At 39.7% G+C, this 27,046-nt stretch overlaps 1 protein-coding gene across 1 annotated transcript in view; it reads right to left on the reverse strand.

The window, feature by feature from the left end:
- Positions 1-622: 622 nt before the first annotated feature.
- Positions 623-27,046, reverse strand: part of NGEF (neuronal guanine nucleotide exchange factor) — a 76,108-nt gene continuing 49,684 nt past the window's right edge. Inside the window, exons 7-16 of the mRNA XM_083364469.1 lie at positions 19,651-19,811; positions 18,302-18,454; positions 16,321-16,450; positions 15,851-15,925; positions 12,333-12,422; positions 10,449-10,612; positions 8,171-8,326; positions 5,386-5,465; positions 4,713-4,817; positions 623-4,186 (exon numbers count right to left, since the gene is read on the reverse strand). Of these exons, the coding sequence (XP_083220595.1) occupies positions 4,014-4,186; positions 4,713-4,817; positions 5,386-5,465; positions 8,171-8,326; positions 10,449-10,612; positions 12,333-12,422; positions 15,851-15,925; positions 16,321-16,450; positions 18,302-18,454; positions 19,651-19,811 (1,287 nt within the window). The 3' untranslated portion in view covers positions 623-4,013. The remainder of the gene's footprint in view (positions 4,187-4,712; positions 4,818-5,385; positions 5,466-8,170; positions 8,327-10,448; positions 10,613-12,332; positions 12,423-15,850; positions 15,926-16,320; positions 16,451-18,301; positions 18,455-19,650; positions 19,812-27,046) is intronic.

Below are 27,046 nucleotides of genomic sequence, written 5' to 3' on the forward strand. Positions count from 1 at the left end.
CCGCTGCCCATTCGCGCGGAGGTACGCGCGCACCTCCGGTCGTTCGGAGAGGTGCGCGCGCACCTCTCGGAATGGGCAGGGGCGCCGCTCTTTGCAGACGGGCCGTCGCCATCGGGCAACCGGGAACCGGTTCCATCTCATTTTTTAAAAAATGGCAGCCGCGTGCGTCCGCGCATGCGCAAAAAACCTTTTTGCGCATGCGCGTGCATGGACACACGCACGCGGCTCCCTCTTTTTTTAATTTGTGATGGAACCGGTTCCCAGTGGCTCTTTTTCTTTTTTAGGTTGCCGACCCCTGAGCTAGAGTCTAGCTGTACCTCCCACCCAATATCCAACTGACCAAGAAGCTGCTACAAGCATCAAGTTCCTGACAAGAAGACGCTTGCACTACCAAATATCATGAAGCACATGCATTACTGAAAGGTCACATTACATTCATGCATGCATTTAAAGGCACATATTAAAAATGACTATGAAGACTTAATTGCTATAGCAAAAATAAAACCATAACCAGCAGCTTAGCTTTTGATTCCTGAAATACTGGTGCTGGGGAGTAAGATCAAGCTGTTCTGTATTTATTTTCAGATGGCCTGATTTTATATACTGTTCTGTTATAATTAAACAAGCCTTCCCCCCCCTAAATACTATGTTTGCCCTGGCTTTTTTTAAAGCAGCTAAATTAGTTTTCTTAACTTTGGATATTATTTTGGGGAGAGATGAGAAACACTTAAGGTTAAAAAAAAAGTATATAAACTTTTTCTTTTTTGTGTGTAGAACAACAGCATCACTTATTGCATACCCTTATAAACATGCACTTCTATTTATTTGACCAATAATATGTGCCAGAGTGCTGCGACTACTATAAACATCAGTGTGAAACTCTACTCACATCTCTCAAAGCTTTTGTGCAGTTGTGTTATATATTTAGTAGTTTTTAAAAGGAGGTTGAAACTTTCCAATGGTAGATTTGGCAGATTATCTTCTTAAACTGTATACTGGAGTTTAGGTGTATACTGCAGTATACTGCATGCTGGCTGAGGAATTCTGGGAGTTGAAGTCCACAAGTCATAAAAGGGCCAAGTTTGAAGAACCTTAGTATACCATGTATCACATCCTAAAGTGAGTTGTTCTTTCTATTTACAAAGAGCTTTCTCTGCCAGGACTTATCCATGCTTCCTTAGACACTGGAATACCTTCTCAGAGTATTCAATCTTAAATTGTTCTTAAAGTATGTTGATTTGGATAGCAACTGTTGGGCTCCCAATTTTCCCCAGTTCCAGCCTGATGAATTGTCATGGATTCTGGGATTTACAGCTAAACATCCAGAGAATGACAGGTTCCTCATTCCTTCTCTAAAATATTAATATATCACAGATATTAATATATCTCATATTTATTAGTATATAACAAGAGAGCCTTTGAAAGATGGCTACTGCTTACAGGATTCTTCACAAACCTGACCCCCTACTAATGTCTGTGGGGGTAAACTTCCATATAGTCCAGCTAACATTACCAGGTCATCCTTTTATAAAGACACATTTGCTCAACATATTATAGGAAGTGATTTGCACATTGCTACAATTTTCAGATAATATTTTCATGTTTTTATACAATCTTATCTACTTTTTTATTATTTTGCAAGTAAATTACTCAAAGGCACAGCAATGGTACAAGCAAAACATGATTAGATTACCATTGTGAGATGAGAATGGACACTTTCCCTCCAAAACTCAGCCACATTGGTGTTTTTAGACATGTATCAGTATAGCTCAAGAGAAAAAAAATCTTAATGCAATTTGGAAAACTCTAATTTCAGTAGCAAAGAAACTCTAGGATCATATTTTAATAATACTGGCCACAACTACATTGCCTAGGAACATATGAGTGAGGTTTTTTCCTAATATAATGATTACAAATGTTGTCACATATTCACGCTCTATCCTTTCAAGCTGAAAAGTCTTACTTCTGGAAATTGGCATTACTGATAATGATAGAACAGAATCATTTAGACCGATGGCCTTTCATATTATACAACAGTATAACTAACAGTCTCTCATTTTTGGACAAATTAACAGTTTGTTATATTTGTGCCTTGTAGAAAGGGCATTTAATAAATTATTTTTGGAATATATAAATAAATGCTTCTCGATAATTGCTTCTGTAACATTTTTAATATGCAAAGTGTTTTACAGACTTTTAATCTAATAGGCTCGGGCCCATAGCTGACCCTGTGGCTTTTCCAAAGTTAGAAGGATCTTGATGCTGTTCATGGCTCTCTATTAAATGCTGAGATATTTCTTGTTCTTTTGGCTCAAGGCTTTCCTGTACACATGTTTAAAGTACAGACTTCATGCACTTGGCTAAGGGTGCACAACAAATGAGTAAAACCACATTTCTATTACTTTGATACAACTTTGGAGACATTTAATACAAACATCCACCTTTTGTCTCCGGCCCGCTGAATTTCTTTGCATGATCATTGGCTGTGATGGGTGTACAACCACAGAACAAAAGAGCCAAAGACAGGACTTTATTGTTCTGACTCTGAGTTACTGATGCTTACTATATGTAGCACCCATGCGGAATGTTATGAATAGCTTATTTGGCTGTGAAAACATGTTCTCTGCTTTTCTTTTACTTCTTTTTCAACATATGCAAATGCTTCAGTGTATGCAAGAGGCTCAAGCAGAGAAATCTCTTCAAGGGATATTACCTCAAATATTGCAATCTCCTGTACAGTTTAGTGCAGCATTTGCTTAGGACAAAACCCTTAATACAGTGGTCCCCAACTTTTGTGGTTTAGTGGCTTGGCTGGCGGGCAGGGGAGAGGGGAACTGGGCTGTATGAGTGGTGAGCCGATGCACGCGCATGCACACAGCTAGACTTGTACAAGCGGAAGGCTGGCAGGCGTGTGCACAATTGCCTGCTGATCCATCACTCATACAAGTTGAGCCGCATCTCAGCTGCTCATGTGACCCAATTCCAAATAGGCCATGGCCCAGTAGTAATCTGCAGCCCAGAGGTAGGGGATCCCTGTCTTAATATACTCCCTATTCTGGCACTAGCTCCAACACAACTATACTCTGTCTGGTTGCCAGTGGTAAGTGTATGAGATAACTAACTTTGGATAAGTAAGTGCAGTTAGTGATTGCTTAGACAGGGAATAGTATTTCTTATAAAACAGAATAATTGATTGCATCGTCCCTGAATAATGTGGTTTGGCATACATCATTCTGAGAAGCGTAGACTACACAGGTCAAAAAAACAGAAGGATGATAATCTGAGTTCCCAATTGGGCCACTGCAACCAACTGACTCTTATTTTAGAAAATATACTTTGCATGCTTCAATATAACCTTCTAGAACTTGGAAGTTCATAACCAAGAGACCCAGGTAAATAAATATTGTAGTGCATTTTAACTACATAACATTGCACTTCCTAATCATTTTGTTACCTCCACCTTTCTTCCAAAACACAGGAAGAAACTAGTTTATCACATGATCAGTTCAAACAGTTCCTAGGAGAAACTTCCTGAGTATAGAAATATGGAAGTTGACAATTTATGGTATAAGCTTTCAAAGTAGTATTGTCCACAACTTCATTATCTTTCCGTAAGAAAATCAAATGCTGCACTTTTTTGTACCATTGGCTAGATGCTAAAGAACCAAATTGCTGGATTTATGGACTTTGACATAATTTTCCCAGTTGCTCAAGTGATTAGTTTCCTCATCATGCAGAGTTAATAAATTTACAATCTTCAGAGTATACAGTACATTAGGAAAGACATTTACAGCTTCTACATCTGTACAGGTGAATGACAGCCTCTCTTCTTTTCAGTCTGTGTTCAGAAAGACTATCCAACTTGTAATGAGAATGCAAGGAAGCCCAATAGTTCATAGGTGAAAGGATCTGCTCGCCAAGAGATGATTCATGTGCATTCTCTCAAGCACTACATTTCACTGTCTCGGGCTCTGCCATAAATAGCTTCTGAAAAACAGATGACTAAGCAATGATCATTGTCTATTCCTACTGCCCATCTTCCTCCGCTGACTGTCATCAGTTTTGTGCACACGGAAACATTCCTTTAAATTTTGAGATCGAATCTTGGGATTCATAATCTCTTCACCCATAGAACTGGGGAACCAACCTCTTTCTTGATCATGCAAACGTTCCCCAAATATCCAGCCTAGAGTAAAAGAAAAGATAGTGATGGTGGAAGAAATGTACTAATAGAGATCAAATTAATATTGGCTGAATAATTCAATATGCAGAAAGCATTTTTTAATTAGAATGTATTGTGATGTTGATTATACCATCTTAAGTATGAAGCAGATGTTACAACTAAAGGAAATGTAAAGATGCAGCTCCATTGGCACCAAAATAACTTAATATTACTGCAGTTTTAAATAACAGTATGAAAAATACATATTCATTTCCTTGGGCCATACCCCCTACTGCTGGAATGCTCAAATATACTCCAGTCTCCCAACCTTAATGATGCAGATAAAATAGTGTTCCATTGTAATGGAACTGGTACAAGAACCTGTATAAGTCTTTTTAATTTTTTTATTAGTTTATATTATAAAATACAAAAGTACAAAAACAAATAGTAGGAAAAAAGGAGGGAAAAGGGAACAGTGTAGAAAAGAAGGGGAGGGGAAGAAAAGGTGTTGACTTCCAATACGACTCTGAGTAAGTGTTGTTAATCTTACCATCATCTGTCTTTTCCAGAATGTTGAGGACATCAGCCAATTCCAATGAAAGTTCATCTGGTTGCTGGGCCACGTAAGGATGGACACATTGTACTTGAGGGCAATCTGTTAAAGGAAAGGAAATTAATTTAGCTTACTAATCATTTATGAGAGGGAACTGCATGGGCATTTTTAACAGAATTAGGAGCTAATTAAATCCTGGTTTATATGAAAAACCTGCTGCAAAATATAGTATGCAGGAATCTCTCAGCGTTTCCAGAAGCTGCCACTGACTCCTTTCCAGAGAATGACTGATCCGGAATCAACCAGCTGGCTTTGTACCTCAGGGGCGACTAGAACTCAGCCTCTCCCGGTTTCTAGCCTGGTGCCTTAACCATTACACCCAACTGGCTTTCCCAATTAATAATAGCCAGAGCTTTTTTCCTCATAGAATGCTCAGAACGGAGTTCCGGCACCTTTTCTGGATGGAACCTTGTAGGGTAGGCAAGGCAGGTTGTATGACATGTGTCAGTTCTGGCACCTTTTTCTTTTACAAAAAAAAGCACTGATAATAGCCATCCTGATTTAAAGTGTAGAAGAACTGACATTGCTAAAACCCAATAAAAGAAGAAAGGTATAGCATACTTTTCAAACCTGTTTGGATAACACCTGTCATGCCTTCTCCTTCACTTACCCATAAGTCTGGATGTGAAGGAAACAAACTTTGTTCGTCGATTTGGAGCCAGCAAAATCATCCAGCGTTTCATTTCACTTCTATGTGACATGTACAGGAAGAGATCAAAGCAATCAGAATTTTCCGTGTGCTTTTAGAATGGTTACAAATCGTGCAACTCTTACAATTAATTGTTCCTGCCAATTGTTTTCCTGCACATTATTTCTTCTGTTTAGATAAAATATATTTTATTCCATCTATGGAGGAATCAGAAAGTTGATAACACTTCTTTTCTATAAGTCCAGCAACCATACGATATACAAGAATGCATTTACTCTATTGTTATTAATCTCCTTCATTTAAAATATTTTTCCTTGCTGCATATAATGCATTAGGTCTTCATTTTAATACTGAATCCTTCAGCATATGTAAACATATATGTAAATCTATAGGCATTTTATCACTCCCCTTGTTTTGCCATGCATCTGCAAAATGACTGATCTGCAGTTATGTATTTAAAAGATATATATGGCCACCCATCTTAAGGAACTCTGGGTGGCTCACAACAACCAACAATTTGTTAGGATGCCTTGCAGAATGTAATACACTAAGCATTGGTGCAAATCTACAAATATCTGTGAAAACAGAGCGTATTTCAGAAATGTTTGGTAGACTACAAAAATGTAAATTCCACTAAATACTCCTATTTTTTCCTTGCCCCCCTTTTTTATTCATTTATAACATAAAATGTGAAAGTACAAAAGCAAATAGTAGGTGACAACAGTAGAAAAAGGGGAAACAAAAAAGGTGTGAAGAAAGTGAGAGGAAGAAACAAAAGGCATTGACTTCCGTCTCTCTCTGTTGCAGTAAAATCAGACATTAAAATCGAATCTCAACTTTTTACATTTCTATAGTAGTATGCACTAGCCATTTCTGTATCGGCAAATCAGTAAAACCCAAAATCGTCCTCTTATTTTTCAATTCTTGCTTTTTAAAGCATGCATTGTTTTCTAAAAATAAAGCAGTCATCTCCCTTTCCTAGTTTCAATTTAGATAGGATACAATAAACCTGTAATTCATATATAAAGAAAAACAAGGACTAACCATGAAGAGCATGTACTTTGATTTCAGACCAGAACATACAGTATTTACTATAGTCTCTAGCCTGAATTTATATGGCTTGGATAGAAATACTGTAAATACTAACTAAAGCAGGAATAAAATAAAACAGAACAATAAAATGCAAGTACTTGAATGCTAATGGTTTTAGTACTTAAAAGTAATCTGTACATAAAGCAACAAGGTTTAAAGAAGAACATACTCAATTATATAAAGAGTTCTACAGAATTGCATAAACAGTCATAATCATGTTTATGAGACTAAATCTATAGGCTGTCCAAACCTCTCATAATATGTTCCATCTGCCTTTTGAAGCAGACATCAGCAAATAAAATGGTCAAATTAGCCTGGGGAAAAACTGATCCATGTGTTTTATCAGCCTCCAAAACCCCTGATTTACTGTCAGCATTGAAATTTGTTTTGGATATGACTTATTTGCCAAAAATCTGAAATAAAGAGTTGCAATATTGCCTAACAACAAATAAATGGTGACTTTAAGATGGGCTTAGTTACACAAAAGAGTTTTGTCCATGTTTAAACAACTCAGAAGAAAACCTGGCTGTCTCATTATTCTGTAAGGGTAAAATGCATAAAAGAATCTGAGCCAGCCACTACTGCCCATTTGGTTTAATATTGATTACTTGTTAATATGGTAATATGAAGATCAACATCCATATATGAATGTAGTTTAGCATATATCACTTCCCAAAGAGACATGGAATTACCAAGCACGGAGGGATGTTGCAAAAAAGATGACACTGCAACACTGGAAGGACAGTATGACTGATTACACATAGTAATCAGAGGGTTAGAAGTGAATTTGGAGATCTTCTAGTCCAATCCCTTGTCCAAACATATGACTGATTCTGTGTATTCACTTTCTGATTACCTACTGATGCAGTGGAAACTCTAATCAATATTCTTCCATATAGTCAACTTAATTATGTTTTCAGGAACACGGCTGAATTTGTTTGTTTATATATATAAGCAAAAAGCAGTAACAAATTTAAAAAGGAGTGACCCCGAAAAACCTCTTCTTGTGAAATTCAGAGATCATGAGTGGAATTAGCTTTGTTTGCAAAACAGAATATCCATAAACTAATTTACCTTCAAACAATAGTTTTGTAGCCAAAAGGAGAAAAAGAATTTAGCTCCTTAGCACATCTTATATTCATTTTAGGAATGTTCTGGGACCATTATTCAAGAATGAGAATGAAATGCTCCCAGAAAAGAGGAAAAAACCAATTTGGTTTGGTTTTCTAATTTCAGTATGGAAAAAAAAATCATGACCCTATCCTTAATTCATTATTGGAGGGCAACAAGGGGCGGGGGAGGAACAAAAACCATTCTAGTTCTGCCCAAGAATTAGAGACTAAAATTTTCTATGCTTAATAATGATGGTTGTCAAACAGGCAATTACATTAAGGGGGAGCTAATTTTAGTGATAAAAATAAATTACAAGGTAGTTTCTGCTAAGATTTACACACAGAGCAATTTCTGAACCGATTTCTGTGAATGCATGCATGCAAATGAAAAAATGGAATATAGATGAGTTGCCTACAAGCCGCTTGCTCACTGATTAGCCTGGAAAAGATAGAAGTCCACATAATCCATTAAGCTGGAACAAAATGAATGGGTTCCCTCACAGAATCCACACACTTGCATGCGTATCACTTGTTGTACTTACTGGGATAACGCCTTCAACATATAGCTGACTTCACGGTCATCTGCATTTTCTAGCAGCCTCAGAATAAACACATTGGCCAAGCTCTGTCCTTGGTCCTCCAACTCTTCCACTCGAAGAAGGCCTCGAGAAGCAGAATCAAATACTTGGTACTTGTCACTGAGGCAAATAATAAATGTTTATTATTATAGTCTGGATATACAGGAGGTGTTGCAGCGTTTTTGCAATTGGTCATGAAGCGGAATGACTGTGGAGGCACTACAGAGGCTATAACTTTGAAACAGGGTCATAAGCAGTCTGTTGTAACTTCCAATAGTTGCTAAGTGACCAGTTTTAAGTAGAAGACTACCTATACTCTATTTTTAACCCCTGGCTCATTTTCAGCATCTCCAATGATACTCAAATGACACTAGTTTATACATTAACATCTATACAAAGACTAAACCAGGACTGGTAAAAAGAATACTGTTTAAAAGAATGAAAGACATAAGACATGTATTGGTAACAACATATTGTTTAAAATACATTTACATAAAGAGAAATAAAAATTAACAAGAAGCAATATATAAATTTCAAAAGTGATTAATATATTTGTAACATTGTTTTTTAGAAACAAAATAATACAGTATTTTATTAAAGGAAGAGAGAAGGCATGAGACCAGAAGAATGAAAAATAGAGTAAGAAACCCAACTGCAAAAGGCTCAGATGGCAACAATAATAAGGACCATTTGATTGTTCATCAAGAAAGAATACACACACACACACACACACACACACAAACACACAATCAGTGAGATAAAATTATATCAATCTTTTTCTTTCTCCCTCTTCAGCCTTCCATCCTTCCGAGGTAGGTAAAATGAGGACCCAGATTGTTGGGGGCAATTAAGCTGACTTTATAATAATGCCGCTTGGGGTGTGTGTGAAAGCCCTAATAAGCAGGCATATACATAGAATGAAGGCTACTGCTAAGCTTGTAAGGCGCCCTGAGTCTTTGGAGAAGGGCGGGATATAAATGGAATTAAAATTAAAAAAATAAAATAAAATAAATAAACCCTATGAGGCTGAGAAAGAATGACTAGGCCAGACTTAAGGCAGGTATTCAATGAGCAAAAAGTAATACTGTAAAAATTTCCCATTGTTTAGTATTCCCCCCTTTCTTTATATTAAGTTCTAAAACTACATAACTGATGTGAAAATTCACTAACAATTTTGAGTAGGAGATAAGAGAAATCCATCATTTCCATTTTATTTATTTATTTATTTATTTATTTATTTATTTATTTATTTATTGAATTTCAATACCGCCCTTCTCCCGAAGGACTCAGGGCGGTGTACAGGGCAATAAAAGCATTACATACAAAAGTTAAAATAAGATTAAATTAATTAAGCCCTAACAATATTGCCTTGAGAAGTGGGATTTAGAAGTAACAGGACCAACAGGAGAGGGTTAACCATTCTTTCTCAGTTTCAAATCTCCATTTCTTAAGGTCACTTTGCCACACAATTTAGGAAATGAAAGGTAACAATTCTTAATTTAAAAAATCCAAAATTCTAAACATGTATGTATTCATCTCGAAGATTCTTTTTCACGAGGCAAATGAACTTCCTTGTTTTTCTTTGAAGACGTTTTGCTTCTCATCCAAGAAGCTTCTTCAGCTGTGACTGGATGGTGCGGAATTGAAGAAAAACAAGATAGACCTATTGCCTCGTGGAAAAGCATCTTTGGGACAACTAGATGACTGAGAATCTCCTAGACATTTATTTATTTTTAATTTAATTTAATGTTTCAATTCTAAAGCCACCTGATTGCATAATGAGTGTGGGCAATAAAAAACAATTAAAAAAGAAAATAAAATATATCTAGGAAAAGGGAACACAATTCACCAGACGAATCAACCCCATAACACACACACACACACACACACACACGAACGATACCAAAGAAGCCCCTCCCAAACACAAAGTGGCTTGATCACCATCATAACCCAAGGCCTGGAAGAACAATCAGGTTTTTAACAATTTGCAGAGAATCAGGAAACTAAGAGCAGTCCCAATCTCCAAGGGGGGGATATCATTCTAGAGACCAAATTTGGCTAAAACAATAACAACAGCTAAAAAGATTTGTCTAATACTTATGCCTACAGCTAGGGCTGTAGTAACATGAGATCCCCTGGATGATAGACAGGCTATAAAATATTATTGTTGTAAATAAACAATATATTAATAAACATTAATAATTTCTCTCAGAATTGTTAAATTTGTCTAATTCAGACTTACCCATTAATTTGTCTGCACAGTACTAGTAAGTCGTTGAAAAGGAACAAGTAGATTTCTCTAAAGAGTTTCTTTGTACGTAGTGTACGGGATGTTTTAGGGCCATTCATCTGCTGGAGTTCTCCCTGCTTTAGTAGCCAGCGGGAATGAGAGATGATGGGCACAGACTAATTATGGGGGGGAAAAAACAGAGATCATAATTAATCAGAATTTACTGCTAAGAAAGGAAAGTTGCCCCCTTAAAACAAGGGTTAGGACCTTTTGGGCAGTATGATCCTTGAAGAAAATCATAGATATAATAGGGGCATAATAACAATAAGGTATTACAGCAGGATAATAACATAATCAGAAGGACTGAAAGTGTGATCTGGAAATTTGTATTAAAAATCAGTTTGCTTCCGAATTTTAATACCATGACTGTGGTCTTCATGGTTACAAAATGATGCTGAAGGACTATTACTCACCTCTGCCCTAGAATGGATGCAACCTATATTAACAAGAGTTACATTCTTTGAAGAGGTGGAATGTGGTGTCAGTTTTTAACCCTGCTACTATTCCTATTACCCTTTATAAAAGATGTTCATTGTAAATGTGAAATAATGTTATAGGATATAAGTTATACGGGATGTAGCTAACTAGCAGGGATGGCAGTATAGATCTGAACAAGCAACAAGATTTTTAATTCCTCAAAATACATCCTGAATCTATTTGTTTGTTTTATATTCTCTAATTCTTTCAGGAATTCAAGGCAGCATGAGCGGCATTACTTTCTGCAATATTTCCTCACAACAAAATAAAAAATAAAAAAGGGGACTTCTTTTTATGGCAGAATATTGAATCCATTATTCAGTATAAATGTCAGCCATGTCAGCTTCTGTTAACATAACCCAAGAAAAGGGGGTCTAAATCAGGGTTTTTCAACCTCTGGTACATTGGCACCTGGCAAGTGGTACACGACCATCCTAGAAAAGTGGTAGTGGGGGAGGGGAATGAGCTGAAGTGGTGGCATCACCGTACAAACCTGAGCGAGAGACGGCTGGAGCTGCAGGGCTGTCAGGGCTCAGCAGAAGTGCCAGGATCAGTGCTTCTTCGGGGCTGTCAGGGCTCAGTGGAAGCGCCAGGATCAGCTCCAGGCTCCAGCTGGAGCTCAATGCTGATCCTGGAGCTTCTGCTGAGCCCAGAAGAAGTGCCAATCAGCTGGAATGTTGCAGCATCCCCAGGGTCTTGTGATTTACATTCAGATGCTTGGCAACTGATTCATATTTATGACAGTCACAGTGTCCCAGGGTTATGTGAAGTGACCAAAACCTGCTGCAACCACCCAGCAGACGGGGGGGGGGAATAAAAAGCAAGCCCCACTCCACCCCCGCTGCCAATCCTCAATAGAAATGCTCACAACAATGAAAACCTCGGACAGGAGGAAGAGTGCTGCCAGGCGGGCAGGCAGGTGTCTTGCTCAGCTGTGGCTTGGGGAGCACTTTTTTTCAGTGCCATTGTAACTTCAAACAGTCAGTAAGAGAACTGTTGTAAGTCGAGGACTACCTGTACTCCATCACTTTTTTCCTTTTTTTTTTTGATTATCAAATTTTTGACACCTTGCTAGGCGACTGGTGGTACTTGGATGTTGCCATATCCTAAAAGTGGTACAATGGGTGAAAAGGTCGAAAAGCTCTGGTCTAAATAATGTTCTGCTCAGTCAAAATTAGAACACATATTCATATTTTTTTTCTCAAAATTCATCAGATCACAGTTTATCTTCATCAAGCAAAGAAACTTTTCTCCACAATCCCAAATCCTATTTTTCAGATAACCTGCTTTCATAAAATTCTGCATGTTCTTTAAAACCCAATTGTCTTCTCATCATGATTTAGCAGCTTGTATTTATACCTTGATCTTAAATTCCAATTTCTTTTGGATGCTGATCATCTGTTCTGTGCGACTCATCTTTCTAACTCCTTCATTACATGCCTTCACTACCTAAAAGAGAAGGATAAGGAAACTTCAGAAATAGCATTTCTTGTCCTAAGGTCCTGTCTTGGGGCTTACATGACAGTTAAAATGAAGGTGTCATTCTAACTCTTTATAACAGCAATAAACAAACAACACGGGAATATAAGCAAGGCAATACTTAGATTAATTTATGGTTAGGCAAGTCCTTGTCTACTTGCCTTAACTATAATTGTAGGTGCAACTGCCAGCCTATTCAACATGCAGGTGTGGAGTGATATCGAAATTCCCTAAGATCTTCTAAAGACTTCCTGGCACTCAAATTCTTCCCATTGTCATAATTTCATTCACTGGGTGAAGGCAATAGCAAAATCTTCCATATTATTGCTAAACAAATACCATGGATAAGTTCATAACTCACCAGACGTTAAGCTCAATTCAAGGGAAACTTTGTTGTTCTCTTGTTCATTTTTGATATTTTTATTTAAGAAATGTTCTAATCTAGATTAGTTCACTCTTTTTCACTGTGTAAATGGACACATTTAAAAATATTCTCTGACAATATGTCTTTAATGTTTGGGCAAAAACATAAAAAGCTATAATGCCTTTAAAATTTAATGTTACATTCAGACAGGATGGGCAAATTGCACCAAAATATTTGGCTGTAAGACTTAGTGCATATTCTAATATGCCATTAAAATCCTGGCCCCAGAGATATTGTGGGCTAATCAAAAGAATCATTTTTGAATGGTTTCAAAGATATATTTCTACTTGCTACATAACTTTTGCTATGTACTTGCCAATATGTTATGAACTGTTCAACATACTAAGATTCTGTCAAGTTGCAATTCAGTTCTCATTATTAAACCATGCCAAAGCCAGAATATATGAATAGGGTGGCCAGATAAATTTGTTAAATAAATATTCAGCTTTTATAGTGACCCAATCATACAACTGTCAGTTGTATGCATTAGTGTATGTGTACACCCAATGTAAACAAAATATAAAATAATTCAACCAAATTCGAAATAGAGAATGCAGTTATAAAAAATGCACGATGTATCCAACTAATCAAAAGAGCTTCATTTTAACTTGCTTTCATAATGCTCTCAAGATTGATCTTCTTCTGGTCTCGGGCTAGTAATGGGGATTTAACTAAGTTAATTCTAGTTAAAGAAGGCAATTCTGGAGAAACCAAGTGATACAATATAGAGTTCTATAAGTCAAAGCCAGTTATTTAATTGCACTGTGGAATTTATTGACAATCAAAATAATGCCAGCAATATAAGGGGAATGTGGTCCTAGCATTTTAGCTAATGGATGGGTTGCTGGGTTTTGAACCAAGCAGTTTCCGAATGGTTTCTGAAAGCAGCTCATGTAGAGTAAATTGCAGCATTTCAATCAAATGGTGATAAGCACATGAGTCACTGTCATAAGGTACTCCCACTCCAGGTAAGGTCATAATTGGCTTTTGTGTGTGGTAAAAATCACACAGTAGCTTATAGTATATTTTAGATAGAAATAAGTGTTTACCTTTTTATTTATTTGTATTTATTATTAGATTTTTATCCCACCTTTATTACTTTATAAGAAACTCAAGGCAGCAAATGTACAGAGCAAATGTACAGAAAGAGCACAGAGAAGAGCAACAAAGGTGATTAAGGGACTGGAGGCTAAAACATCTAAGGAACGGTTGCTGGAATTGGGTATGTCTAATTTAATGAAGAGAAGGACGAGTGGGGACATGATAGCTGTGCTCCACTATCTCAGGGGTTGTCACAAAGAGGGAGTTAAGCTATTCTCCAAAGCACCTGAATACAGGACAAGAAGCAAAGGATGGCAACTGATCAAAGACAGAAGCAACCTAGAACTAAGGAGAAATTTCCTGACAGAACAATTAATCAGTGGAACAATCTGCCTCCAGAAGCAGTGAATGCTCCAACACTGGAAGTTTTTAAGAAGAGACTGGACAGCCATTTTTTTGAAATGGTATAGGGCAGGGGTGTCAAACTCAATTTCATTGAGGGCCGCATCAGCATTGCGGTTGCCTTCAAGGGGCCGGGTGGGTATGGCCAGGGTGGGCGTGGCTAGAGTGCGTATGGCCTACTGGGTGGGCATGGCTAGAGTGCGTATGGCCTACTGGGTGGGTGTGGCCAGCTCTACACCGTTCGCATCAAGGGTGCCTATGGGGGCCCGGGCAGGAGTGGGACAGATCTGAGGGTCTCTGGCAGGAGGAGGGTCTCTGGGCCAGGGCCAAGGCAGTGGGGGCCGTTCCCTCACTGTTTCCAGGATGGCTTCGCGGGCCACATGAAACCACTTCGCGGGCCAGATCTGGGCCCCGGGCCTTGTGTTTGACATGTCTGGTATAGGGTTTCCTGCCTGATCAGGGGTTGGACTAGTTGACCTCCAAGGCCCCTTCCAACTTTGTTGTTGTTGTTAATAATAATAATAATAATAATAATCAGGGCTTTTTTTCTCATAGAACGCTCAGAACGGAGTTCCGGCACCTTTTTTGGATGGAACCTTGTAGGGTAGGCAAGGCGGGTTGTATGACATGTGTGAGTGCCGGCACCTTTTTCTTGTACAAAAAAAGCACTAATAATAATAATAATAATAATAACAACAACAACAACAACAACAACAACTGTACTCCATCTTCTTCCTATTTTTCCCACAACCACCACCTTGTTAGGTGGATTGGGCTGAAAGTGTGTGACTGGCTCAAAGTAACCTCGCTGGCTTTCTTGCTTAAGGCAGGACTGGAATTCAAGTTCTCCTAGTTTCTAGGACAGCACTTTCACCATTTGACCAAACTGGCTGCCTATATGTGTAGGCCATACATATACCTTTGGTCTTAACATGGATGGACTAGACCAGAGACAGAGTCGTCATCCTGCATGGCCAAGGGAGGCTAGATACCATCACATTTCACTTCTTATCAGACACTGCTTCAGTTTAAGAGTAAAATTTGTAATTTGGCCTAGCCCAGAAATATGCCTTTAGGCAGAAAGGACACATGCTCAGGGGATTCCTAAAATGGAGTTCAAATGAAATGAAACACTTTTAAAAATATATGCCATGACTCAACAATTTTGGGATCATAAAAGTAATTCTGCACTTCTAGATGCAAATCTGACCTATTAACAGTCTTTGAATGGTGACAGCTAATTAAATTAACTACTCTCCATGGATTTTTATCACCTTCAAATGTCTGACCAAAGGTTTGGATCCAAAAGTCTGAATCCATTTTCATCAGAAAACGTATTTTCTGTAAAGATACAGATGTGTCAAATTATCAACCCCTACTTCGACACTTGCTTGAATGGTTGTTTTTTTTTAAGGCCATCTAAAGGAAGTGAATTTTATACAAAAATATTGTATCAGTCATTTTCCTGGCTTTCAGTTCACTAAAACTGCATTGGCCTAAAAGAGAAAGTGAAAAATCTAAATAAGCTTACTATTTCCAGTTCCTTGTGAGCCTCAAGAGCAGTGATTTCACGTTCAGATTTTTCTTCCACTTTCTTCAGGATATTCTGCACATAGAGCAGGAAAAATGTTATTAACTTGCTTTATAGAAATCATGTACCTTTTTCTCATAACAGTATGATATTTTTAATAGGGATTTTCTCTATGTATTCCAATTCCAGATCAAATATTGTCTGTCTGTCTGTATATATGAATATATTGTAGGTATTGGTAAGTTGATATTATTGTTGAAACAGTTCTACGTGAATACATGTATAAGAGGATGGTGCTAATTTAGTAGTATCATCTATATCAACACTAAAAAGAGATTTTACAGATCTTCTATTCAGCTTAATACCCGTAAATGTTCGTTATTGGCTTTCATTTCCCATTTCAATGTTGTCATCTCCTTCATAGCTGACGCCCAAATAAGAATGAAAAGAAAAATATAAATTTGTTGTACCTGTACCAGCAGCTTCAGCCTAGTGATTCTTTGAAAAGGCAAAATCAAGAAAGATGAGAAAGGCAGGCCTTTGCATTTTGGATCCAGTTCCAATTGTAAGATCACCTCCCGGAATGCTGGCTTGTCTTGACTGACAAAACAGAAAGATTAAGAGATCTATTTGTTATTTCCTTTTGTTTTAAATATGTAGGAATAACTGACCTGCTCTGTTATTCTTTTAAACCATGACACTATCTTTCTCAATATTCCTGGCCTTTGGTCCTTGGATCTTGTTTTGAAAATTGTGGTGCAAAATATTAGCACTCTGAATGTTGGTTTATGGTTGAGTTTATTTATAGCATTGGGGAATGGAAAAATAGACTTTTTATGTGCAAGCAAAAGTAATAGCTTCCCTTGTGTAACATATACAGACTTAGCTGCCTATGTTTTGTGTGGGGGTGTATGTGAATGGAGAGTGTGTCCAAGCAGTTGAGTCAGAAACTTAATTATACATTTTTACACAGTCAGATTATTGTGGTATGGTGAAGTGCATATAGACATAGAAAGCAGCTTTCTATAAAGGAAATAGAAGATATAATATAAGGTCCCTTTCTGACCAAGGGAAACCTTGCTGGAAATATTGAGATGAAGAATTCACCTGACCCAGATGGGAAGCTCACGCTGACAGGCACAGTCTGTCAGTGATATGGCCACTGCATTCAGTAATACAGAAAAGAAGCTCACAATTTTTGTTAATGTTGCAAGGAAGCTTATGTTATTGGATTCCTCACAGCCAAAAAAGGCAGCATTGTAAGGGAACTTTGTGTTCATAATGAACTACAATAGAGGGAAGCCTCTGGAATAAAAAATTAAATCTAAATTATTGGTTTAAGGCCAAAGTGCCAAACAGCTCTTTCCAGCTAGGGCTGCACTTGGCCTTTGAATGGTATACCAGAATCCAAAAACTAGCAGGTGGACTAGGAGAAAAACTACATTTAATCTAATTCATATTTAAATGTAAATAAAACTAAGTACAGGTAAGCATTTATTCCTCAGTCATATATTCACTTATTTCCTTCTTCATTCACATTTAAAATTACAGTTTGATAACAATTTGGACATCTCTGAAAGCTGCATCCCAGGCTATCAGGGATTCATCTTCCCTAATGACCAACCTGCAGGGACACCTCACCTATCTTCCCCCATCACACCCTGCTGGGTCCCCGCAGACCTTGGGCTGCAGAGGTGTTGAGGAAGGAGAGCAGGCTATTCTGCCCCTCTGCCTCCCTGGGCCACGACCCGGAAGCAGGCACAATTTTTGAGTGGCCAAAACCCTCCTCTGGACCTCAGTTTGATTTAGTTTCTGAAACCTTTACTGAATATATTTGGTACTGAGGACTTCAGCATGAATCACTATGAATCACTAGCTCAATGTTTAACTGTAAACGTTAACTGTTAAATATGATTCTGCCTAGCTTTTCTTAAATGACTTTGGTAAGAATGTTCCTGACTTTATCAGGATACATCTTGTTCAAGGAGAGAGAGCAAGGTGCTGTAATTATTAGGGAACCTACAAGCTGAATTTAACTCTGCTTATTATGATCAAATTATATTGTTGTTTTTATGTGTGCGCTCACAATTTAGTTCACTTCTTATTGTAATGACAATTTTTTTTCTAAAAGACTAGCGTTATCTGCAATATTTATGGTCTGTTCCCATTTTCTGAACCACTCTTCATTAAAATCAGATGTGTTATCAGTCACAAAAAGGCTCACAATGAAAAGGATCTCACAGTTTCGTGGGCCTACCACTTAAAAGAGACTCTGTCCTTCCATCAAAATTAGCACTTAATTATACACAGAACAAAGACCTGATTTCCTAAAACCTGGGGAAAGTAAGTTTCCCCAGTGAACTATCTATTAAGATCCTGAAAGTTATCCAGTTGCTGTGCTGGAGTTAAATTGTTTCATTAGCAAAGCCATGCTTGAGAAATTACACTCACAGAAGTTGCTTGTAAGCTCTGTCCTGGTAGGTTTGGTTGGACACATAAGTGACATATACTGAGAAGTGGCTAATAGTATGCTGGTGGACAATGTCACAGACATCAGAGATTACAATGTTCTCTTCAACTCGCTTCTCAAGATCTAAGAGAAATCTAAATGAGAAATCAAGAATTAGTCATTCAAATAAATATAAAAAGAAAGTCAACAAAGAGGGAAAGCAAGGATTGCAACAGAAGCTTCAATTTGTATTTTGCTTCAATTCTTTCCAGCAAGAAGAAGCATGGAAAGTTGTAAAATATAGACTTTTATTTGCATTGCTGAAGGAGATCTCTCTTTATTTGTTTTATACTACATTTGAGCCATGTATTATATTTCAAAGTTCATTATTTTTAAAAAATACCCAGTGTAAACCAAAACATGACTGTCTAGTCATTTTCATTTTATCTGATAAATAAGTTTAAGTAATTTATTACAAAATGTGAGCAAAATATACTGATGGTACAATTTTTAAGATGAGATAACCTAAACTCTAGACAGATTGTGACCAAGAATTTAGTGAAGGATTCTTGGTTTTATTTTTTTAATTAATAACCAATTCTTGGCACTGTTCTCTGTAAATTAAAATTTTTTGCCCTCATTTCATGGGTAGGGAAAGCAGCATGTATACATGACCACATACCAGTGGCTAGACCTCTGATTCCCAAGGAGAGATGCAGCTATATAATGAGGAGTATATAATCCTAAGAGATGCATAGGTGCAGGAATAAATATGATGACTGATATTCACATAACAACTGCAGTAAAAATCTGGTAAATACATAGAGAGAAAGCCAGAATATTTATAGCTTTTTCTAGTTTGAGTTCACTCTGAAACATTGCCACTCTGGAATTATTTATGTCATATGACTCTAATTCTTGACAAATGAGAAACCTGTCCAACCCAACATTGTTTTTCCATAATGTTCAATTAAAAAGACACACTTTCTTTAATTCTAGAGATAATATATGGGATTAACAGGACTGTTCTTAAACACATTGCCCTCTCTGCAGGAGGAGTCCAAAAAAGAACAGGACTGTGAAAATCAGCAGTGAGATATCAACCATCATGGTGCCATCCATAATTCCCTCAGTCTACAGCAGGAAGAAATTGGACTCGTCTGATGCAGTTTTCTAATGTGGCTGCTTCTAATGTAAAAGATATAGGATTTAGCAACCTTACCATTTCAGAGAAGCAATTTTGAACAACACTATACATTTTACTACTGTTATTAATAATCACTATCTGTCCCTTTCAGTGAAAAGATGAGGAAGTTTCTTTTCTACTCATAACAATCATTTAAGGATTTACCGTTCGCTGACTGCTATGACATCCAGGACATTGGAGAAAAGGATGTGAGCTTCTGAAGGATGCAAAATCATTTTCAGTCGATCATTTTCCATGAAATGACATATCAATAAATTCAAACTTTTGTAGTATGAGGCTTCTGAAGTGACCAGTTCAAACATAGCCTGTAGGACAATTCCAAAATTATATTTATTATTATTTAGATTTATATACCGCCCTTTCCCAAAGGACTCAGGGCGGTTTACAGGATATTTAAAAGAAAATCAATACAAAAGTTAAAACAATTAAAAAAGATTAAATGAAACCCTGAGAGAAAATAAAACCCCCAGTTAAAATTAAAATTAAAAATTATCAGCCTGGGCCAGAGAGCTCGAAGAGCCAGGTCTTCAGGTCCCGGCGGAATGAACGGAGGTCGGGGGCAGTCCTAAGCTCCGCGGGCAGCTGGTTCCAAAGGGCAGGCGCGCCCACTGAGAAGGTCCTACCCCTGGGTGTTACCCGCCGGCAATCTTTAGCCGGCGGCACCCTGAGAAGACCCTCCCTGTGGGAGTGCACTGGACCAAGGGAGCTTGATGCTGGCAGCAGGTGTTCCCTCAGATATCCTGGACCCTCGCCATTTAGGGCTTTATAGGTCATCACCAGCACCTTGAATCTCACCCGAAGGGCAACCGGAAGCCAATGCAGCTCGTGGAGTAGAGGTGTTACATGGGAGTATCGGGAGACCCCCATCACGACTCGCGCAGCCGCATTCTGCACCAGCTGAAGCCTCCGGGTGGTCCTCAAGGGCAGCCCCATGTAGAGAGCGTTGTAGTAGTCTAAACGGGAGGTCACGAGTGCATGAGTGACTGTGTGTAGCAACTGGCGCACCAGGCGAACCTGGGCAAAAGCCCCCCTGGTCACGGCTCCTATATGATCTTCAAAATTGAGCCGTGAATCCAGGAGGATGCCCAAGTTGCGAGCCCTATCAACGGGAGGGGGGTAACACCTCACCCCCCATCGTTAGAGATGGAATAGTCTGGTTGACCCGAGATGCCGGTATGCACAGCCACTCAGTCTTGGCAGGATTGAGACGAAGCCTGTTTCTCCCCATCCAGACCCGGACCGCTCCCAGGCAACGGGACATCACAGCGAAGGGATCGCTGGGTTGGTTCGGGGTAGAGAAAAAAAGTTGGGTATCATCAGCGTACTGATGATACCCCACCCTGAAACCACGAATGATCTCGCCCAGTGGCTTCATATAGATGTTCAACAGGAGGGGCGAGAGAACCGACCCCTGAGGAACTCCACAAACGAGAGGCCTCGGGGTGGACCTCTGCCCTCCCGTCAACACCGACTGTGAGCGGCCCAGGAGATAGGAGGAGAACCACCGCAAAACAGTGCCTCCCACTCCCAACCCCCTGAGACACTGCAGTAGGATACCATGGTCGATGGTATCGAAAGCCGCTGAGAGATCTAATAGGACTAGACAGAGGAACAACCCCTGTCCCGAGCCCGCCAGAGATCATTCACCAGCGTGACCAATGCCGTCTCCGTGCTGTGCCCAGGCCTGAAACCCGATTGGTACGGGTCCAGATAATCAGTTTCATCCAGGAACAGAGGAAGCTGATGTGCCACCACACTCTCAACAACCTTTGCCAGAAAGCGAAGGTTGGAGACCGGACGATAGTTATTTAAAACAGCCGGGTCCAGGACAGGCTTCTTGAGGAGGGGTCTCACCACTGCCTCCTTCAGGGAGGTGGGGAAGACACCCTCCTTCAAGGAAGCAGCTATTACTGCCTGGAACCAGACTCGTGTCTCCTCCCGAGCCGCATAAACCAGCCAGGAGGGGCACGGGTCCAACAAACAGGTGGTGGAGCTCAGCCTCCTCATCATCCTGTCCACATCATCAGGGGAAACAGGATCGAACTCAGTCCAGATAACATGCTCAAGACCTCCACGTCAGACTCCGCCCAGTCAGATTATGAAGCCATGGTTCTGAAACCCTCCATTATTGTTAGTTAACTTAGTTTCATCAGAGGGACAGGATGAATACAGAGTATATTTCATTGGCTACCACATCAGCTGCTTCAAAAGAATAAAAAGCAATTGAAAATACATATATGAAAAAGCCATATAAATAATGGCTGAAGAAATGAAAGCTTTCTAGAATGGTTTATGCACACTGGAATAAATACCGGTATGTAGATTCTGAAGACTGCTATTCTGGTCCAGTGATTAGTATCTACACTTACAGCCAGTCCTACAGACCTCTGTAGATGTTCATCTATGCAGATGAAACATAACACCTTGTTGGGAGCTTTTAAGCAGTTGAATCAAAGTCTGTAGTTTTAAAAGAGCAATATACTTTTTCTTATGGGTTACAACCTGAAAATATTTTCTAAATCAGATATTATAGTCTTAGGATACAAAGCTTCCATTGTTTAATATTTTTCATCACACTTTAAATAGAAAAATTGTCACTGTGTGAACTAATAAGAATTACATGGGTTTTAATTGGAAGGAAAGGGGAGTGATAACAGTGTTGTAAAAGTGAAAAAACACAGCTTATGAAAAGAAGCTGTATGAAAGAGACTGAAGATAAACATTCCATTTCAGCATTATTGCCAGATTTTAATTATCATGGATTCACATAAAGCAGATAGTTCCTTAATTACCTAGTATGGGAATACTGTTTTATAACAGAATAGACAAAATGAAACAGCAAAACATCTGAGAGACAAAGCAAAGAAGATTGCTCATAATTCAGGAAGTTTCCCCAAGCTACCTTTTCAGAAAATTATTTAAATATATACATCACATTTCTTTAACACTTCAAATACATATTGGTAAAATTCTGAAATGGATAGCAAGAATGAAAGGTATCTTGATTTACTCCAGTACAACCATCCTAAATAACCAGTACTGAACTGAAACATGAGCTGTTCTCTCTTTCTGAATACCATTAACATATTCCTTTATTTAACTATCTCATTGTGTTAGTTATACATTGATGGGAATCGTATTTGCCTATATAGCTGAACATAGGTAGCTCCATCCATCCATCCATCCATCCATCCATCCATCCATCCATCCATCCATCCATCCATCCATCCATCCATCTATCTATCTATCTATCTATCTATCTATCTATCTATCTATCTATCTATCTATCTATCTCTAATTCATAGCTGCCCATATCATGAGAAGTGACTCTGGGGAGTTGTTCTGTACCAGCCTGCTACCGGCCCTGCAGAAAAGGCAGGGACAACCCCTTTACAAACAGCAAGAGGCTGGAATTAAGCCTGCCAAATTTATTAACATAAAACAGAGCAAAACAAGACACCAACCATGAAACAGGAGCTATGAAACAGGAACTATTCAAGCGGTTGCCTTCAGCAAACCAGCCCTCCCACGCATACCCCTTTTATACAGTTCAGGGCGTGGCTTCTCTCTGCCTCCTTCCGAGGTGCCCCATTGCCTTCCTCTGTTTACTCCTGATTGACTGCCTCCTGCATCGGGTGTCCTTGAACAGGGCCAGCTGTGGGTCATCTTCATCCACGCTGTCAGGCTCACACAGCTGGGTCTCCGTCGTGACCAGGTGGGAGGGGCCTGGCTGAGGGCTCTCATCAGCAAGCTCTCCAACCCCCTCAGCAAGCTCTCCAACCCCCTCAGCAAGCTCTTCAACACCCCCCTCCTCCTCTGAGTCGTCCGACCCAACTGCCGAACCCACAGGCTGACCCTGAATCACAACAGGAGTGTACAATGATGAAGAAAAAGCAATACATGCATAAAAATAACATTTAAAATAGAAAAATCAGCATTAGAAATGGAGATTAAAAGTAAAATTATATACAAGCCCCAAACAGAAAAATAAGTACATCAACCTCAATAGTGGAACCATCTAAATAAGTCTCTAGTTCCCTAGGACCTCCAGTCCTGATGGTATAACCAGGTCTTGAGGGACTACCAGAACATCAAAAGAGGTAGAGCTAATCTAATGTTGGTGGAGGAGGGATGTTCCGTAAAGCAGGTACCACAGCACAGAAGGCCTATTGCCTGGGAACCATTCCTGGCTGATGGTATCAGCAGCACGCCCTTTCTGCCCAATGAGATTGGCTAATGTAATTGAGAAGAGGCAGTCCCAACCCAGTTCTATGCCATGAAGGTCTTTAAAAGTGAAAAAGTGCTCCTTGAATTGGACCGAAAAGCAAACTGGCAACCAATGCAAATTGCAGAGCAGAGGTTTATATATGCTGTCCTAGCAGCACACATTACTCTCTGCATGCTGCATTCTGCACTGGCTGAAGTTTCTGAATACTCTTCAACAACTGTCCCATGCAGTAGTTACAATTGTCCTAATCTGGAGGTGACTGAGGCATGAGCTGAAGCTGTGCAAAGATCTTCCTAGGCATGACAGCCACCTGGTCCTCAAGCAGAAGTCATGATTGCTCACTGAATTTGTCTGGGGCATGCAGCACCAAAGTTGGCACAGTCTTTGAATCAGTAAGGTCCTAAACCCAGAGCCACTAAATTTTATCAGAATTCAGCTTAAGCATGTTCTTCCCATCCAGATCCTCAGAGCCTCCAGATACCTGGATAAGACATTCACAGTACTGCTTAATTTACAGGGGCCAAGATGCATAGTTGGGTATCATCAGCGTACTGATGATACTTCACCTCATGGCAATGAATAAGCTCACATAGCAGCCTCATGTGCACATACATGCTCATATTTTCATATAACCTTTTTAGACATGTTATTATATTACACTGTCTTACTACAAATAAATAATCATATTTGATTCAGATCAAGGGTGAATATAGTTACCTATTCAAAGGGAAAAATTATCTATTTACATTGCACTGCTGCTCATGGGTTGCATATCCAAACATGAAGAAACATCTTCATTCTATTGCAAGTAGTCAACAACTAGAACTGAATAAAAAAAAAGTCTTGCTCCCAGCAATGAAGCTACCAGTACAGGATGGCAAAGCAAGAAATAATGACCTAGTTTCTATGGCAACAGGGATACATTTCTTCTTTCCCCTCCAATCACACAGAAAACAACTCAAAATCTTTGTTAACATTCAATGACACTGTCAAACAGCTAAATATAATTTCCTATATGACACTTGTTATCATTATATTCTGTAGTTGAGAAATGTACTATGTATAACCATACATTGAAAAAATGTTGGAATGCCAAAACTGGCACAAAACTAACAATATTTCAAAAAGGTTTTAAATTGCAATTATCAACTTAATCTAAAAATTTCAGTCATGTCGATCTAGTTTGCTATTATGATTTTTAAGTTTTAGTGCACTGATGATGTTACCTCATTGGGTAATGAAATGTCTGCAAGAAAACTATCAAGCTCAACGAGTACCAAGGATACCACCATTTCAATGTTGTATTATTATTTATTTACTAGATGTGTGTGCTGCTCATCTTGTCTAGAAGCTACTCTAGAATTATAAGTGATTACAGAATTTTATATATTACAAATGCAGTTTTGTAAGCCTCTCAGAACAACTATAACATTTAAAAATGTTAACAATCATCAGCTGCACTGAATCATAAACTAACTAACCACTTTTTAATGTAGGTAAATGTGTGAACTTAATCATATGGTTTAGGACAGGGGTGTCAAACTCAATTTCATTGAGGGCCACATCAGCATTATGGTTGCCCTTGGGGGGCCGGGTGGGCGTGGCCGGATGGGCGTGACCAAGTGGGCGTGGCTGGGTGGGCGTGGCCAGCTCAATACTGTTCACTCAGCACAGTTTACTCGAAATGCCTGGGTCAGGAGAGAACAAGTTGCACCAGCTAATTTCATGTGGGGAAATCTCATTGCCCCACAAGCTCTTCACCTCCCCAAACATCTGCAGCCAAGCATGTGCAGAGGATGGAAAGGGCCTTCTTCCCAAGCCCAGGCATGATTGCTAGTTTGTTAGCTCAGATGTAGATAGCCTGCTAGTCTCCAAGCTGAGAGAGAGAGGGAGAGAGAAAGAGAGAGAGTGTGTGTGTGTTCCTTCTTCTGCCTTGACAGATCTCTGGAGAGCAAGAGGAGGCAGAGAGCAGCACTTCCCAGTCCTGCATGAGGGAGGCTGGCCCTTCTTGAAAGGGAATCCCCATTTCCACTCATGCGTGGATGGAGGAAAAAAATCAGCAATCCACCATCACTCAGAAGCTGGTCTAGCAGCCACAAGGACTACTCAGCCTCCATTTCTGATCAGATTCTGATATTTTCAGGGCTGCCTTCCAGTCTCTCATTGCAAGGGGGGTGGGAATCAAGCTTTCCCAAATAGGAAACAAGGAACCACTTGCTCCATTTTTTCCCAACAACTCTTCTATGTCCATGAAGCCCAGAAATAGAGTTCAAAATCCCTGAAATATCCATCCAAAATTTAGCTTTTACAAGCAATGCTGGTTAGTTCTTTCAAGGTCTGTCAGTCTGTCCTTTGGGGGAGACCCAAAGCATCCCTCCATTGATTTCAACATATTTTCCACCAAGAATCAGACTGAGCATAATGTGGTTTGGGGACCCAGGGGGCAAGGGGATGGGGCTCATGGGGGCACTGGCAGGGATGGCCCGTGGAAAAGGAGGCCAGCGGCATGTGATCCAGGCTGGGAACATGCGGGGGGAGGGGGAGCAACTCCAGGACAGAGGGATGGAGCCAGTCTGGGCACTGCCCAAAATTGCAGGAGTGTGGCTGCTGCCTCACTCTTGTGGCCCCAAAGGGCTGCCCAGCATTCTGCCTCACCCCCTCCCAACTCTCCGCAGCCCCACGCCCGCTTGCACTGAAGGGCACAAGGAGACTTTGAAATTGACAGCACATTTTCTCCTCCACACAAATCTGGAGACATTCCCAGGCCACCAAGGCCCAGGGCTGTGGTGTTCACAGAGCCAAAGGTGGCACCTACTCTGGAACAGTTGGGGCACAAAGGAGCATCTGGGGATGCCCCAGTATGACTCCTGCTGAAAGAAAGTTGGCAGCAGTGTCCCTGAGGGGCAGGCAGGGTGGCAAAAACAGTTTTTAGTGCTCAGCTCTACTATACCGCCCAGACCCCAGCCTGTAAAAAATCCAGCTGCAGCTTCTTCTCCAATTGGTCCCGCTTTCCCTGCACAGACCAAATGGGAGATCCGCTCCAGGTTTTCCAGCCAGTCCACCCAGTTCCTGAGTCCAAGGCATCCTTAGAGCTAAGGAGCTGCTCTGGCTACTGCGTTCCCGCCTGCCTTTCAAGTTGGGATAGACTGCAGCTGCTCTTCAACTTTAGAAGGAAAGACACCCAGACCCCAGCCTGTAAAAAATCACACTCTGCCTCCGGCTGGAGCTTCTCCTCCAATTGGTCCTGCTTTCACTGCGCAGACCAAATGGGAGATCTGCTCCAGCTTTTCCAGCCAGCCCGGTAGAGGAGCC

The sequence above is a fragment of the Vipera ursinii genome, assembly GCF_947247035.1.
Source record: "Vipera ursinii genome assembly, chromosome: 5".
NCBI lineage: Eukaryota > Metazoa > Chordata > Lepidosauria > Squamata > Viperidae > Vipera > Vipera ursinii.